Below are 14,848 nucleotides of genomic sequence, written 5' to 3'. Positions count from 1 at the left end.
GCCGGCTCGCGGGCCGGTGTGCTTCTTCCTCCGGCCGCCTCAGTCTGCTCGACGTGGGCTCCGGACCGCGCCGCCCAGGGCCTTTCCACGCACCCCCACCGGCCGCGAGCGCCGTAGCCGCCCCGACCCCGGAAGCCACGCCCGGGCGGGTGGGAAGCCGGGTCCCCTCCCTCCCCACGCCCAGGACACTTCACCTCCCGCCCTCTCGACGCCCTTGCCGGAATGTCGAGATTGCGCCTGCGCGGGGGTGGTCCCACGGCATGCAGCCCCGCCCGCACCTCGCTAAAACTCGCGATACCTCACCCCTCCCGCCGGCCCGCCCACCCCAACGGCCCGGCCGACCTGGAAAGTTCTAAACCCCTGCGCACGCGCTCTGAGGGCCTTAACGTCCGTGCTCCGCCCTCCCGTGGCCACGCCCCTTTCCGCCAGGGAGGTTCCCGTCGCCGCGTCTTGCCAATCATCCACTCCTTCCCTCGGGCGACCTCGCAACAGGTCTCTGATTGGCTGGTCCTGAGAGCCTACGCCGAGGAGGGTCGGTGACGATAGGCTGTGAGCCGGTCCCGCCCACCGGCGGTTTGCGCGGGAGGCAATTGGCTGGCGCCTCCGTCCAATCAGCGGTGGGCTGTCGGATTCAAACCGGGATCGTTGGGCCTGGGGGCGGTTGGTCGCAGTCGAATCGTTGCTTTGGCCGGACCCGGACGTGTGGCCCGCTGCGCCCGCTCTTTGCGCCCCGTCGCTCCCGCCCGCCCGCAGGATGGCCCACAAGCAGATCTACTACTCGGACAAGTACTTCGACGAGCACTACGAGTACCGGTGAGCGGGGCCGGCCGGCGGGGCTGCCTCAGCCGCGGAACCGGAACCGGGGCCGGCGTCGCAGCGCGTCAGGGCCCGAGGTCGAGGTCGGGTCAGGGGGCGGCCGGGGCGGCCGCGCGGGGCCCGGGGCCCGGGGGCCGGGGCCCGGGGCCGAGGCGGGCGGCCCGCTGTTCCCCGCCCTTTGTTCGCGGCGGCGAGCGGGGCGGGGGCTGCGGGGTCCGCTCCCCTCCGTCGCCCGCCGCCGCCCGGCAGGGGCTCCCCCGGCCTCGGTGCGGGCCCTTGCGCTGGGGCGTCTGGCACCGCCCGACGCGTCCCGGGGGCCGGCGGGGCTCCGGGCAGGGGCTCCGGGCGCGGTCGGGGCGCCAGGGCGCAGCCGCCGGTGGCTTGGCTTTTGTGCGGCGGGGGCGTGCGCGCCGCGGGGCTTGGCGGGCGAGGGGCGGGAGTCGGGGCGGCGGCCCCGCGGAGGTGCGGGTGCCGGCCTAGGGTGCGCTTGCACGTTCGATGCGTGCGTGTGTTTTACCGATGCGCGGGTCCTTTTGTAAATGCGGGCAGGTTTAGGCCTGCCGAATGCTGCCCGGGTCGAGTTATCGGAGGGCTGTGCGCGCTTAAGCCCCTAAAAGCCGGAGATGAGCCTTCTCCGGGTTCTCTCCGCGGTGAGCCGTCCGCCCCCTGGAAGGTACCTCGGGTGGCCTGAGGCGCTCCGGCTTCATTGCCATCGCCCCCCCCGGGCCCCCCCCCCGCCCCCCAGCAAGCCCGTCGGAGAAACAAACGCCGGACTGGGAAATACCTTCCCGGCCTGTAGTTAGGAAACGGGCTCCCCGACGTGGAGTAGAGGTGGAGTTGCGTGCGTCTGGAGCTGCCGAGAACTCCTTTGGGGTCGAACCGCGACGAAGGTGAGCCTGTCCCCCTGAGTAGTGGCAGCGAGGGGCTGTGCCTTCCGGGTGACACGGGGGTGCGCTCGGAGGGCGGTACAGAACGTGAGTCCACAGCCAGCCAGCGCGGCAGAGCTCTTTGGGGCTGGTGGGGAGCTGACGTAGACGGTAGACGGGAGATTATTTGCAGAGCCTTCAGGGTAGGTGTTGGAGCCGCGTTGCCAGGTACCGCACGAAACACGCGTTAATTGGCTGTTACGTCATCAGTAGGCTTTGTTTGGGTCAAAAGTTGGCGCTCTGAGTTTTGGGGGAATCACGTTATACGTGGGTTTCCATCCGCGCAGGGTGTCGGCGCCCCAAACCCCGTGTTGTTCAAGGGTCAGCTGTCGTTCACTGGAATTAGTAAAAATAGTACGCATAATTTCATTTGGTGGCCTCACGGCAGATCTAGCAACATGGTACAGTTGCTCTGAGGTTCCCTTTTTTTGTGTAAATAATTCGAGATGGGTATTTAATTCACCAGCCACACACTATAGAGTTTAAGTTGGTGACTGTTCAGTGCTTATATGGGTTATGGGTTCCGTTTTCTTTTGTGCCAGAAAGTGTGACTGACCAGACTGCGCCTTCCTCATATCCAAAGCCAAAGTCAGTTGACTCTCCGGTAGATAGATGTTTTATACTGGTCAAAAAATGTGGTTAGTGGTTGTCGATGACGGTATAACTTTACTGCTACTGGAAATGGTAAAAATGGGTCTGGGAACTGTGATTTACAAAGAGCTTTTTGCTGCTGCTAAGAGGGGTGCAGGCTTGTCTTTAAGAATTTTTACAAAGCTACAATTGTGCACGTTATTGATGTTTTGACATTGAAGGAGTATTGCATGTCTTCTTAAAAAAAACTTAATACAGTTTTGGATATAGGTCATATCCAAAGAATAGAAGATAGTTATTTATGGATAGAAGTCAGTAACTTATTGGGAAACTGAACGTCTTTGTGCTAGGTCGCCAGGTACACGTATATACGTGGGACTTGGGTTTGTTTTTTGCTTTTTATTTGAACAACAACTTGTAGAGTATGCAAGGACTCATCTACTACAGATCTATAATGTTGAGTAATGGGAAACCACAAATTAACTGTAACAAATTAGTTTTTCCTATTACGTAAAAGTCTACATGGGTCTGGGATGTCAGTTTTACAATCAGGAACCATCCTCAATTTACGCTTCTGTGGTCTTAGATGGCTGCTCTGGCTCCCTGATCATATTAGTCTGCTTCATAACCCATTAGGGAAGAACAAGGAAAAGAGTTGGGCATGTTCTTTCCTTTTGAAGACCGTTTCCATAAGTTGCATATTCTTTGCTTGTATCTTATTGACCAGGATTTAAGTCACCAGAGATAGCTGTATGGGAGGCTGGGATGTTTTGGATAACCATGAGCCCAACTTGGGTTTGGGGATTCTATTCCTGAAGAACATTGAAACAGCAAGCAGTCTCTTAGAGAAGAAAAGGCAAATCCTAAACAAAATGCTTTCTGCTTTTGGACTGTATATTCTTCCTGTTTTTAACATTAGGTCATCAAAAATCAGAATTAAAGGTAGTAGACAGCCCTCAAGATTGATGCCAACAGTAATGTAACAAGAGTTGCTTTAAAGATCTTTGATTATTTTGAACTCATGTATTAAGTATCCTAAAAATGCATTTATAAAGTGATGATAATTGTAGGAAAGGTATATTTGTTAATACTCGGCTCTATCTCTTAACAGGCATGTCATGTTACCCAGAGAACTTTCCAAACAAGTCCCGAAAACCCATCTGATGTCTGAAGAGGAGTGGAGGAGACTTGGTGTCCAACAGAGTCTAGGCTGGGTTCATTACATGATTCATGAGCCAGGTAGGTGTTTCCGTTTAGGAAAGCATCAACTGAAATAAAAAAGTAGTAGTGGTTGTGGTTGTTGAAAATTGTTAAGTAATATTGACATTCAGTGGTATTCCCAAAGTAACCCTGGTTAAGTTTGACTTTCTTGGATGGCTGATTCCTTTCTTCCCTAGGAAGAATTCCAATTTTGTAGTAAATAATACCACATGAGTGAAAGTAATGCATTATTCTACCTGCAGAAGGTAAGGAGTTAAAAAAGTCAATTCCATTTTATTTTAAAAAGTGTCATTATTAATAAAGTATTTTGCTGTAAGTATAACTCTGGTGTCCTGTCTCTGAAAACTGAGAACTCATTTTAAGACATCTTAAGTGTCCTTAAGTTCTTAGCGTAGAAGTTAATGCAATTTGAAGTAATTTGTCTTTTCCTTTAGTATTCTATTAAAAGATAATTGGGATCTACCACATTAAGGTGAAATAAGGTAACTTAGTGAGTGAACCTTGTTGTGTTATGTTGTTATGAGTGGTTGTATTATTGTGTGGATTTTACCGGAGTTTCCCATTTACGAAATGGTAAACTAAACTTGTGGGGTTAAATTCTGCTTTTGCATTATCAGTAAATAAATCAAACTTAAACAATTTATAATGCTTTGAGCAAAATTTGAGGGCATGCTATAGAAACCGAATTAGGTGGAACTAGAGCTTGTTTTCTGCTCTTGTTAAAGAAAAGCAGCAATAGCGTCGGAAACTGACTTAAAACTTTCTTGGGATTGGGGGCATTTAATTGTATTGGGGTTCAAAAGCTCTTTCTCCAGCTAATACCAGAGCACATGAGGAACTTAACTCTAGAATCCTGGGCTCCCACCTAATGAAACAATCTTTGGGAATGGGCCCCCCGGGATCTGCACTTTTTACGGGCTGGTGGTTTTTGAATTTGGTGTTAGGTGTCTTTCCTTTTCATTGGAATTGAGATTCTAAAGGTAGAAACCATTCTCCCCGAAGTGGCTTCTCTACTTAGCATCTCTTTTTTCCAGGGTAGGTGAAACTAAATAAAACACTGGCACACTGTGGGGAATGTCATCATCAGGTGGTTTTCTTCTGTTTATAGTTGACAGTGACTTTTGAAGCAGAATTTATTTCAGATATTTCTATAAATGACAGTTGATCATAGATTTATTTTGGTTTAATTGAGAATTTGGAATTTTGGTTGAATGAATGGAACTTAACCATACTGTATTAAAATTATATAAAATATTTTGTTTCCACAGAACCACATATTCTTCTCTTTAGACGACCTCTTCCAAAAGAGCAACAAAAATGAAGTCTATCTGGGGATCGTCAATTAAATCTTTTTCACATTTAATGTATATGTGTATATAAGGTAGTATTCAGTGAATACTTGAAGAATGTACAGACTGTTGATCCGTACCTGTGCATGAGCTGTATTCTTCACAGCAACAGAGCTCAGTCAAATGCAACTGCAAATAGGTTACTATAAGGTGTTTAAGATAAAATTTCTTCTAGTCGGTTTTTCTCTTAATATAAGTGCCTGTTTGACTTTACCTGTTACTTTTGTTAAATAAAGTTTGTATGTTGCATTTATTATTGAAGTTTTTGGGGGTTTATTTTCTTAAGGTTGACTTGTGTCTATCGAGGTTGTTAGATGATTTCAGTTCTACAATTTTGGTCTGGAGAAAATAAATTTACTTTAAAGAAATAGGATTAAATGGGTTAGAATAGCTTGGTTTGGGGAGGGTACGACTTAATTCACTTACGAAGAAACAGTTTAATGGAGACAGTTCATAACTCTTGCTGGTTTAGTTCCTGGAGACTTGTGCAGTTGTGTCTAAGGACCAGCACATCTAATGGCCTTGAGGGAAACCATTATCCCGGTTTCTGTTTTACTCCATGTGCCAAGTAGGGGTAATGTTTCCTATAAATAGCACAGCATTTTAAAATGTAAAACACCATTCCATACATAGTTTGTGTCTGCCTGTAAACTGTCTTTTTAGCTGCTAAAGAAATGTTCCTGAATTAATGCAAACATAGACAGTCTTATCTGCTGTGCTGGGGAGAACTGTGAAGTGAGCTGCCCGTAAACACCGGAGTCTGGTGGTCGGTCCTCCGTATGCTCCTCTCCTGAGAGAGGGGTGTCTTTATACAGAAACCGGACCGGAAACGCTCCAGGTGGTGCTGAGCAGCAGCCCGGAACTTACTTCTGCCCGCAGGGGCCCATCCCCTACAAGTCCCCGGCGTGCTCGCCGGGGAGGGGAGGCTCAGGGGTTGCTAAGTCAAGGGAGCCGGGGCCCCGCGGCAGCCCCCAAGGTAACCGCCGCCCGCCAGGCCTGTCGGCCGTGTTCAGGCATGTCTAGCCCACCTGCGGGTCCCACGCGCGAACACCCGGGGGGGCGGGGGCACTGGGCGCTGCCTGCGTTTGCCGCTTTGAGCGGTACCTAGGAGTGAAGGACCCAGGCCTCCCTGCGGGGCAGCGCGGACCCGCCCAGCCCGCATGCCTAACCTGGCTCCCGGGCCCGTGCTCCCGCGGACCCACCCTGTCCGGCCCCGCCCAGCCGCACCGCTCTTCACGGCAGCTGGGAGGGTGCTCCAGCCCCTGGCCGCCGACCGCACCGAGTCCTCCTGGCCGCCTGGGCCTGCGGTCCACGCGCTCCGCTTCGGGCGCTCCCGGCCACACCGCATCCCGGGGCTGAGCGCCGCCTCTTCCGGGGGGAAGGCCGCCGTCGGTAGGCGGGGCGTGGCCGTCGGTAGGCGGGGCGTGGCCGTCGGTAGGCGGGGCGTGGCCGTCGGTAGGCGGGGCGTGGCCGCCGGCGCGCGCCCTTCCGGCCGGAAGTGGGGGACGCGGGGCGGGCCGAGGCGCGTTTCTGTGACGCGCTTCCTGGCGTCCGCTCCGGAGACGGAAAAGCGGGCCGCCGGAGCGCCGCGCGTCTGTACGCCAGCCGACGGGGCGGCTGCTGGCCTCCCGGGCCGGGCCTCCTCCGAGCCGCGCGCCATGGCGTCGGAGGGGCCTCGGGAGCCCGTGGGCGAGGTGAGGACGGCGCCCCGCCGTGGGGGCGGGCGGGGCAGGCCGCAGGCGCCGGCTCGCCGCGCTCGCGTCCAGGAGCTCCGGCGAACGTCGGCTGAAGCGCCGGCCTCCGCTCGGCCGGCTCGGCAGCGCCGCTAGATGGAGCCCCGGCGGCCGCGCCGGTCGGCCCTCGAGCGGCTTCCCAAAGTGTCAGAGTCCGGCTCCCGGGGCGGCTCTGACGCCCAGACGAGCGGAGTTTACGTTCCGACCCCAAGGCTCTGTGACGGCAGAACGTCCTCCTGCAGGGCTCGCTTTTGCTCTCCCGCAGAACAGCTCTCGGGTTCGCCGAGCGCCAGGCGAAGGGTTTACGTAACCCTTCGTTTCTGAGAGATTTATGGAGGTAAACCTCCGCAGTGCGTTTGAGTCAGCCCTTCCGCGGCAGCTTTCGGTTCTCGGTTTTCCGTAGCTGCAGCGGGGGAGGTGACACACCTGTACCGCAGGCTGAGGCTGAGGGACCGTTGTAAGTTGTCCTGACTCTGTCCCCCGGATGGGGTTTTATTTCCGCTGTCATTGCTTGCCCCCCCCCCCCTTTAATATTTAGTAGCCCACTTTCAGCGAAAAACCCCTGGGGGACAGGTTGTTAGCAAACAGATTCTCGCTTTTCTGAGGTTGCGGTCTTTGAACAACAGACACTCCGGGGACTGGCATTTCTGGGACTGCTAGAACCCGGCGGCTTTCCTTGGGGTTTTTGTTCACATTTTTTTTTTTTTTTTAATTTATTTGCGAGAGAGACAATGAGAGACAGAGCATGAGAGGGAGGAGGGTCAGAGGGAGAAGCAGACTCCCCGCCGAGCAGGGAGCCCGACGCGGGACTCGATCCCGGGACTCCGGGATCATGACCCGAGCCGAAGGCAGTCGCTTAACCAACTGAGCCACCCAGGCGCCCCAGAGCATATATTTTAAATGAATGGTGTTGAAAATATAGCTTGTGGAATGTAGCTAAAACCATGTTTATGAAAAAATATATAGTGTTAAACACATTTTAGAAACAAAGTCTAAAACTTAATTAGATAAGCATATCAGAAGTTACAGGAAGAACAAATTATCCAAACAAGAGAAAGGGAAAAAACCCAGAAATTACTGAAATAGTAAAGAATCATATAGTACACTAAAGGATCCTAAGTTAATTTTTATAAAACTGACAAAAATGATGAACTCTTTGTAGGATGGATTAAGAAAGAAAACAGGTATCAGACATCAGGAATAAAAGAGCATTTTCAGATCTTATAGAACATTAAAAAGATAAAAGAATATTATCAAAAAACTATATACTAAATTTTTGAAAATTTTAGATGATGTTTTAGAAAGATGTTACTAAAACTGACAAGAAGAAAATCTGAAACTTTTTTAAACCCTTTTTTTTTTTTTAAAGATTTTATTTATTTATTTGAGAGAGAGAGAATGAGAGAGAGCACATGAGAGGGAGGAGGGTCAGAGGGAGAAGCAGACTCCCCGCCGAGCAGGGAGCCCGACGCGGGACTCGATCCCGGGACTCCAGGATCATGACCTGAGCCGAAGGCAGTCGCTCAACCGACTGAGCCACCCAGGCGCCCCTGTTCACATTTGCTTTACCTCCAAATGTATGTAGTCACCCTCCTCTCCCCATTTTTTCCCTCAGGGCTTCAAGTTGTCAGCAGATGTCAAACCATTTGTCCCCAAATTTGCTGGGCTCGGTGTGGCATGGTCAGAGTCTTCGGAAGCACGTGTGTTCCCTCGCTGTGCAGCCGCCTACTATCCGTGCGTTCAGGAGCTCCCTGTGCCTGAGTACGTATCCTCCTCAGTGTCTCGCCTTCCCTGGGGGCTGAATGGGGATTGCGCTTTCAAGTACGCTGCACCTAACACGGTCAGTGTTCTCAGGACGACCAGAGGATGGGACGCTCCTCAGCCAGGAATGGCCTGAGGCAGTGGCACGACTTGACCGTGTCCTACGCCAAAAACGGAAACCTCAACTCTCCATACTCACGCAGTTATTTTGGGCAAAGAAGGTGTGGAGTTGCATTGCATTCACTAGTAAGAAGTGCAGTTTCAGGGTTTATTTGTGCATGGGATCTGGAACACACGTCTAACGGGAGATGAGATGGCTGGGGGTGGAGAGAGGAAACGGGGCAAAGACATGCCCAGAGAAATCAGCATGCTCTGTGGTTGTAGGGTGTAACATTGTAAAATCTCGCTTGGGGAAGGAGAAGGAGTGGGGCTTGCAACCATGGCTGCTCTTTTGTTGGATAGTTCTTTGGAAATTGCTGAGTTTTGCTTTCCACTATTTTTCTTGAGAAATGTCCTGTGGAGGTGGATTCTAGAAGCTTCGGTTATAAAATTCTTCTAAGTTTGAGTTGAAAGAAGGCTTATGTTGGTTTTTCAATTTTCCTTCTCAAGTTTCATTCTTTAGGTATTTATACAGTGGTTTGCGTTAATAGCTGAATTTAGGAAAACGTGCGTTAAACCTTTCACGTAATTGTGTAGAGTACTTGGTAGACTTTTTAAAGGTATGCATCACCTTTATGCTTAGGTAAGAATCCTTGTCTTTGTGTTCCTTTAACGTGGGTCATACTTGTTTCTTTCTCATGCCTGCGTAGTGTTGGTTGCATACTTCATATAAATTCTAGATTCGTATTCACAAGAATGAAACTTGAAATGAATAATAAAACCATCGAGTTGTTTGGTGTATATAGGTTGTATTTTTTGACAAAGTTGAAGTACTGCTTGTATGTGCTTTGCTAGGAATACTGAAGTTTTCCACTGAGATTTCATCCTTTGTTAAAGGAAGGTTGGCATGGGTCTCATTTGGGTTGTTCCCTACCTTGGGTGGTTCACAAAGTAAAGTTAAAATATATTTCACTCAGTGACAAGGATTCGAAGCCATCTGCTGGGTGGGATTCCAGTTACCCAAAATAAAGGTGGAAAACATTCTTACAGCTAAAGTAATGTTCTGGAAGTAGCATGAATCGAGAAGAATCAGAAGCTTAAGGATGTGCACTGCTGAATTTAAAAATTAGGTTTCTTAACCTCTTATCCTTTTTTAGCTTTGATTTAAAAAATAATTATTTATAACCAAGGAAAAGATTGGGTGACAATATTCCTGCCTGATGAGAAAACAGTTAAGGACAAAGGAGGCGTGAAAGCAGAGGGGCAGGGTTAAGAGGGACAGGAAGGAGCCTTTGAAGGGGACAAAACGGGGATACTTTACATATTTGAGAACCCATTACCTGGTCCATTCTGATCGAGGCTAAGAAGTCTGCTTGAGCCAGGTTTCCTGTAAATGGAGATCTCTGCGATGAAAAAACAGAGTAAGGAACTTAGGTTGTCTTTCCTGCCTGTCCCGCTGCCTGTCTCAGTCCATGCGGTTGGCAGGAGGTGTCATGTTATTTTTACACCTGAGAAACTGGGGCTGGAAACGTGTGTTCAAAGTCATTCAGGTAGGCAGCGCCCGAAGCAGAGTGACCGTCCTTTCTTCTGACCTGCACTCAGCTGGACTCCCCAGAGCTGCTTGCACCGCTGGCGACGACTGTTTGCTGAGCATTTCAGCGTGTTGTACTCTGCTGTCAGCTGTGGGCGCTTCTGAGTGGAAGTCTCAGCTGTGAGACCTAGTAGTCCTGGACGGAATAGTCCTGGCTCCGGTCTGTTTGGTGGCTGGAGGAGCTGCTGGAGCCTGACACGTCCTGGCCTGACGGCAGGGACTGGTGCAAGACTACTGGGGCGACTGTCAAGGACGAAGGACCAGGCGAAGTGCTTGGGGGAGCCCGCACGGTACAGCTGCAAAGACCAGGTGTGCTGGGTAGGAGGTAGGGTGCTGCTGGTCGTGTCCTGCACGGTGTCGGGACACTCACTCCTGGATTCTCATTCAGCTTGAAGGGAGAGGGGCATGAAGCCTCAGACTGGGTTCCAGGCACTGAAACTCGGGAAGGTATACATGGAGCCCTGCCGCCAGGAGAAAGGCTCCCGGGTGGTCCCTGTGGGTGGTGGCAGGAGAGAGGCTGTGGTGGTTTCTGGCTGAGTACGTGCAGAGTGGGGGGTGGGAAGAGGGGCCGTTTGGGGACCAGCAGCTCAGCTTGGACTCCAGTGCCGGTTAGGGAAGAGTGGGCTGTTGTGTGGGAACCACCTGTGGGTTGGAGAGCGAGGCCCAGAGCTGGCGAAGGTGCCCGACTGCAAGTACGTATGTGAAGTCTGAGCAGAATGAAGAGAGGTTTGGACTCTGAGTCTGACTGGAGAGAAAAGGGAAGTGCCGAGGAGGGCCCTCCACGGACGAGCCTTTGGAAGGGGGGACCGGGTTGCAAGTCCAGGCTGGTGGAGCTTTTCCGGTGATCTGACAGAAGGGCCAGACCCGCAGATGCTGTGGCGAGGAGGCGACTGGGCTTGCAGGAGGGATGTCCTGGAGACTCGGGATGGTTGGTAGGGATGGGGCGGGGGGAAGTGGACACAGAGGTCAGTGGGTGTTGTGGGTACGGGGGAAGGCGGGGCGGCCTAGCTGCAGGAGAAGTGCTGCTAATATACAGGGAGGGGTGGGTGAGAAGGTGGGCGTATGGGCGTGTGTTCTGGGCTGGGGGTTGTCTGCGTAGTTTGTGGCAGCTGGAATTTTGCAGACAAGCTGCCTGAAGCCCCAGCGGATGCTGTGGGTTGTTGCCGTGAGATTTTACTGGGTGTTGTGCTCTGCATACAATTGTACTGGCCTTGAATGGAAAGCAAAAAACCAACTGCCCAGAGTAAGAAAGACCAGTGAGGACTTGTCCAAAGTGGAAAACTAGATTTTTGAATTGAGCCAGGGCCCAAACCGAGGGCTCTGGGTTCACGGATGTAGGGTTGCTGGATGACGGCAGCCTTCACAGCCGCTGGACCCTGCCTCCCTTTCCTTCTTTACCTAAATTTCATTGGTCTGTTCATTTATCTGGTTTTTGGACTTGGGATGCCATCTTTTTTGCCATGTTTTGCTATCAGCCCCTCTTTGCCCACTGCCCTTGTGAAGAACAGATCCCCCCCCCCCCTTAGATTTTCTGAGCTTCCAAATAAAATAAAACAGGGATTCGCATTTGGGAACAGGATGATGCTTTAAATCATTTTCTTCTCTGCAAAGAATAGCACTAGGCCAGGTGTACTAAAAAAGTACAGTAAAAAGGGTTTTTCTTGGGTTTTCATTTGGAATAGTTCATTACTAGAGTTAGTGAATGATCTTCCTGGGTGTGAACTTACTGTAAAATATCGTGGGCTCAGAGACACCAATAGCAGGCTGTCCAGTTAGGTAGTGCATGTATGTGGATGCAGGGGACATTCTGGCAAGTGTGTTTCAGGTGTGGGTGGTGACGCCTTTGTCCTGCAGTGCAGGCCCTTCCTGCCCCAGAGCAGAAATACTCTGTATTTAAGAGTGCTACCTGTGCCCGTACCTGCCGGCCACCCAGCCGTGAGAAGATCGTGCAGGGTGGCTCCTCGTGAGCTCTCATGTTCCTGCCTTTCAGTGGACCAGCACCCTTTGGGATTCCGTTGATTTTCTACAAGAAGATTTTCAGCTCTGGGAAGTCACAGAAACATCTGCTGGTGCTCACTTGTGGGAATGAGAAGGGTGTGTTTTGTGTCTTAGCTCATCTGCTCGGCCATTTCGCCATTGTGTCGTCTTTCATTGCTAGAGGATTGAAGCCTCTGGCTGAATACCAAATTTGCTCACAAAATCAGTGTTCAATTATATTTTGGTTTAGCCTTAGCAGCTTGAGCAAACGGGCATGAGGGTGTCGCCAAATGGCACCTGTCTCGCCGGTGGGTTGCAGCTCCCAGGCCGCCATGGGCGCAGTGTCCCCTTCGCAGCTGTGGCCCTGCGAGGCCGAAAAGCACAGGATGTGGTGGTCGCACTGGGGGTCAGATGGGCCGGTGGCGGCTCTGTGAAAGCCCCCTCCGCAGGGAGAATGGTCTGGGTGGCCCTTTAGGCCCCGGGTGGCTGGGGGGGCTTTTGCAAACGTCTGACAGTGTGGGAGCACAGAGCTGCTGAGGCGTCCCTGGGCTTTGCTGCTGCACATTGTGACACCGTCCTGCCGTGGGCGGGCACCGGGCAAGAAAGAAATGCTGGGAGTTTTTATTCCACTATTGGAAATATCTCAGTGCCAGAACGAATGACCTCAAAATAATAAAGAGTTTAAACGTGCTTATTATAGACTAGCTCCTCGGTTTGTGGTATGAAATCCGCAACTAAAACATACCCTTCTTGTTTAGGCAGAAGCTCTATACTGAAGATGTGGCCTTCGGAGCTTCACCTTTCCCACCTCAGTATTTATCTTCTGAGCTTGCTCTTCATCCGTGCCGTTACTCTCCTTACCCCGTGGAGTGCTCACAGAGCGGCTGCCCAGTGCCCGGCTCCCAGTATGCTTGCGGCCGCCCCAGTGCGTACCGAGGTTTTCAGACCGTGAGGCCGCGAGGCGAGCAGATGTGCCCTGTCCCACAAGACTCAAAAGCTTTGTTTAAGGTTAGCATGCCGCCGTGGTGGTGGCTACTGTAGCGTTTAAAATGGAAAGAGCTGGTAGGTTCTCACATGGTATTTAAGTATTTTTTATCTTTTTTGTGTATTTAAGAATTGATTTTTCTTTATTCTTTTTTGAAATGGTGGTTGTGAATCCTTATGGTTTTGCGATTTTAAGCCTTTTTTTAATGGTGCTAGTTTTCTTTAATTCATGTGAATTTTTAATTTTTCCTGCAGAAAAAAACATATGAGCAGAAGTTTGACAGCAAGAAGGCTGATGGATCTCTGTCATCTGATATAAAATCAGTTAGAGGTTCACATCCTGTGTCCATTCACGCTGATGCAAACTTGAAACCAGGTGAAAATGACAGACTATCTGATGTTATATTGTCCTTCCCGGCCCGCCCCAGAAAGGTTACTGTTCTTTGTACACCTGTTTCTGCGGAGGCCATTGGACTCTGAGGGGATTCTGGAGGCCTCTCCGCCCGGGGAGGGACCTGTTGCGGGCGGGGGGGTGCTCTCTGGTGTGCTCTAGTTTGTGTAGGAAATGGCCCAAAGTCACGTGGCAAGTAGGTAACCCGCACAGGCCTCAAAACATGTCCTTAAGTAAATCCCAGCCGCATCCTCTGTACAGTATTTGACCATGTTCATTCCTGAAATAGCCTCTCTGGTGTTCCGTTGGGACACTTTTTAATAGGTGGAGAGTTTGTCTGCGGTTTGAATCCCATCCTGAGCAATAGCAAACCTGGGGCAGTGTAGTTAGTCGGGGGACATGTCTGCTCTGGCCTTGGAAACCACTGTTCCAGGCTATGGCTGAAAGCTAGTGATTCTGTGTGGTGTAAATTACGGACTAGTGCAGTTTGATGGCTTATTTATAAAAAGAGCTAAAACCTTTGTAATCGTGTATTTACTGGGAATGACCAGTTGACGTGGATGACTTACATTACTTGTTATGTAAGTTTTTCTCTTTGTGTTGACTTCACTCAGAAACCATTTGGCGCATGGAAGTTTGCAGGGCAAGTTGAACAGTTAACCGTAATGATTGGCTTCATGGCCTTGCAGCCCACATCAGGATGCATTTGTATTTGAACGAAGGGATGCAGAAGAGAGTCCAAGCTTACTTCTACTTGGCTTTCTTCCAAAGTTCCTCTCAAGTGTGGAAGATTTATCCCTGAAAAGAAATTTGTTGGCGTCTCTGTAAATTTGTAGAACTCTACAATGTGTATTAAGAATAATTAGGTCAGGTGGCAGTAACTAGTTCATCAACTTTAGAATTATGCCTCAGATTTGCAGCAGGCTTTGCTTTTTTCTTCCTGGTGGCCCACCCAGAGCAGCTGGTGCTTGTGGTCATTTCTGTTTCCCACATTACACAGGTTGGCAACACTAGCAAACGGGAGGGCGTTCGGACAGTCCCGGGTTAGTGTGTCAGCAGCGATAGGCTTCCCGCCCTGCGGTTGAGGTGTGAATGCGGGTCTTCACACAATACCCACCTTTTCACCCCTTTTGATTCTGTAAATACAGATGGTTATCCGAAACGAACAGACAGGAAATCCGGAATCGTTGAAAAAAGTGGATCTGCCTCCAAACCTGAGTTTGAATTTACCAGGTTGGACTTTCCTGAACTGCAGGGTCCAGAGCACAGTGAGATCTCAGAGACAGAGAAGCAGTCTAAGTGGGGGCCTCTGCGCTCCGCCTCCGCTGACCTGTCTCTTCTCCGAGAGGTGGTGAAACCCGCCGTGGTGACAGCGGAGGTGAGTGCAGGGCCTCCTCTCTGTTTCCCTC

At 50.9% G+C, this 14,848-nt stretch overlaps 2 protein-coding genes and 1 long non-coding RNA gene across 7 annotated transcripts in view; 2 read left to right on the top strand and 1 right to left on the bottom strand.

Annotated features, from left to right (window-relative positions):
- Window positions 1–418: 418 nt before the first annotated feature.
- CKS2 (CDC28 protein kinase regulatory subunit 2) lies at window positions 419–5,157 on the top strand. Its single transcript, XM_035029202.1, has 3 exons — window positions 419–813; window positions 3,445–3,572; window positions 4,823–5,157. The coding sequence occupies exons 1-3, from the start codon at window positions 755–757 to the stop codon at window positions 4,873–4,875; spliced, it is 240 nt and encodes a 79-aa protein (XP_034885093.1). The 5' UTR covers window positions 419–754; the 3' UTR covers window positions 4,876–5,157.
- Window positions 3,022–6,250, bottom strand: LOC118026378. Its single transcript, XR_004683552.1, has 2 exons — window positions 5,330–6,250; window positions 3,022–3,601 (listed from the first exon to the last, which is right to left on the bottom strand). It is a non-coding gene; the product is annotated as an uncharacterized LOC118026378 (long non-coding RNA).
- Window positions 6,251–6,458: 208 nt separating this feature from the next.
- The window catches only part of SECISBP2 (SECIS binding protein 2), a 48,018-nt gene continuing 39,628 nt past the window's right edge, over window positions 6,459–14,848 (top strand). For all 5 annotated transcript variants that reach the window (XM_035029200.1, XM_035029199.1, XM_035029201.1 and 2 more), the window contains exons 1-5: window positions 6,459–6,597; window positions 8,252–8,397; window positions 12,823–13,072; window positions 13,304–13,424; window positions 14,588–14,817. In XM_035029200.1, coding sequence (XP_034885091.1) covers window positions 6,562–6,597; window positions 8,252–8,397; window positions 12,823–13,072; window positions 13,304–13,424; window positions 14,588–14,817 — 783 coding nt within the window. In that variant the 5' untranslated portion in view covers window positions 6,459–6,561. The remainder of the gene's footprint in view (window positions 6,598–8,251; window positions 8,398–12,822; window positions 13,073–13,303; window positions 13,425–14,587; window positions 14,818–14,848) is intronic.

This window comes from Mirounga leonina, unplaced genomic scaffold, assembly GCF_011800145.1.
Source record: "Mirounga leonina isolate KUSES-001 unplaced genomic scaffold, KU_Mleo_1.0 Mir_224, whole genome shotgun sequence".
Taxonomy (NCBI): Eukaryota; Metazoa; Chordata; class Mammalia; order Carnivora; family Phocidae; genus Mirounga; species Mirounga leonina.
This window is presented reverse-complemented; position numbering and strand designations above follow the sequence as displayed.

Excerpts from the sequence above, each read along its gene's own strand:
- CKS2 (XM_035029202.1), top strand. The coding sequence starts at position 755 with ATGGCCCACAAGCAGATCTACTACTCGGACAAGTACTTCGACGAGCAC. Across the intron at positions 814-3,444 it reads GACGAGCACTACGAGTACCG|GCATGTCATGTTACCCAGAG; the intron begins GTGAGCGGGGCC and ends ATCTCTTAACAG. Across the intron at positions 3,573-4,822 it reads TTACATGATTCATGAGCCAG|AACCACATATTCTTCTCTTT; the intron begins GTAGGTGTTTCC and ends TTGTTTCCACAG.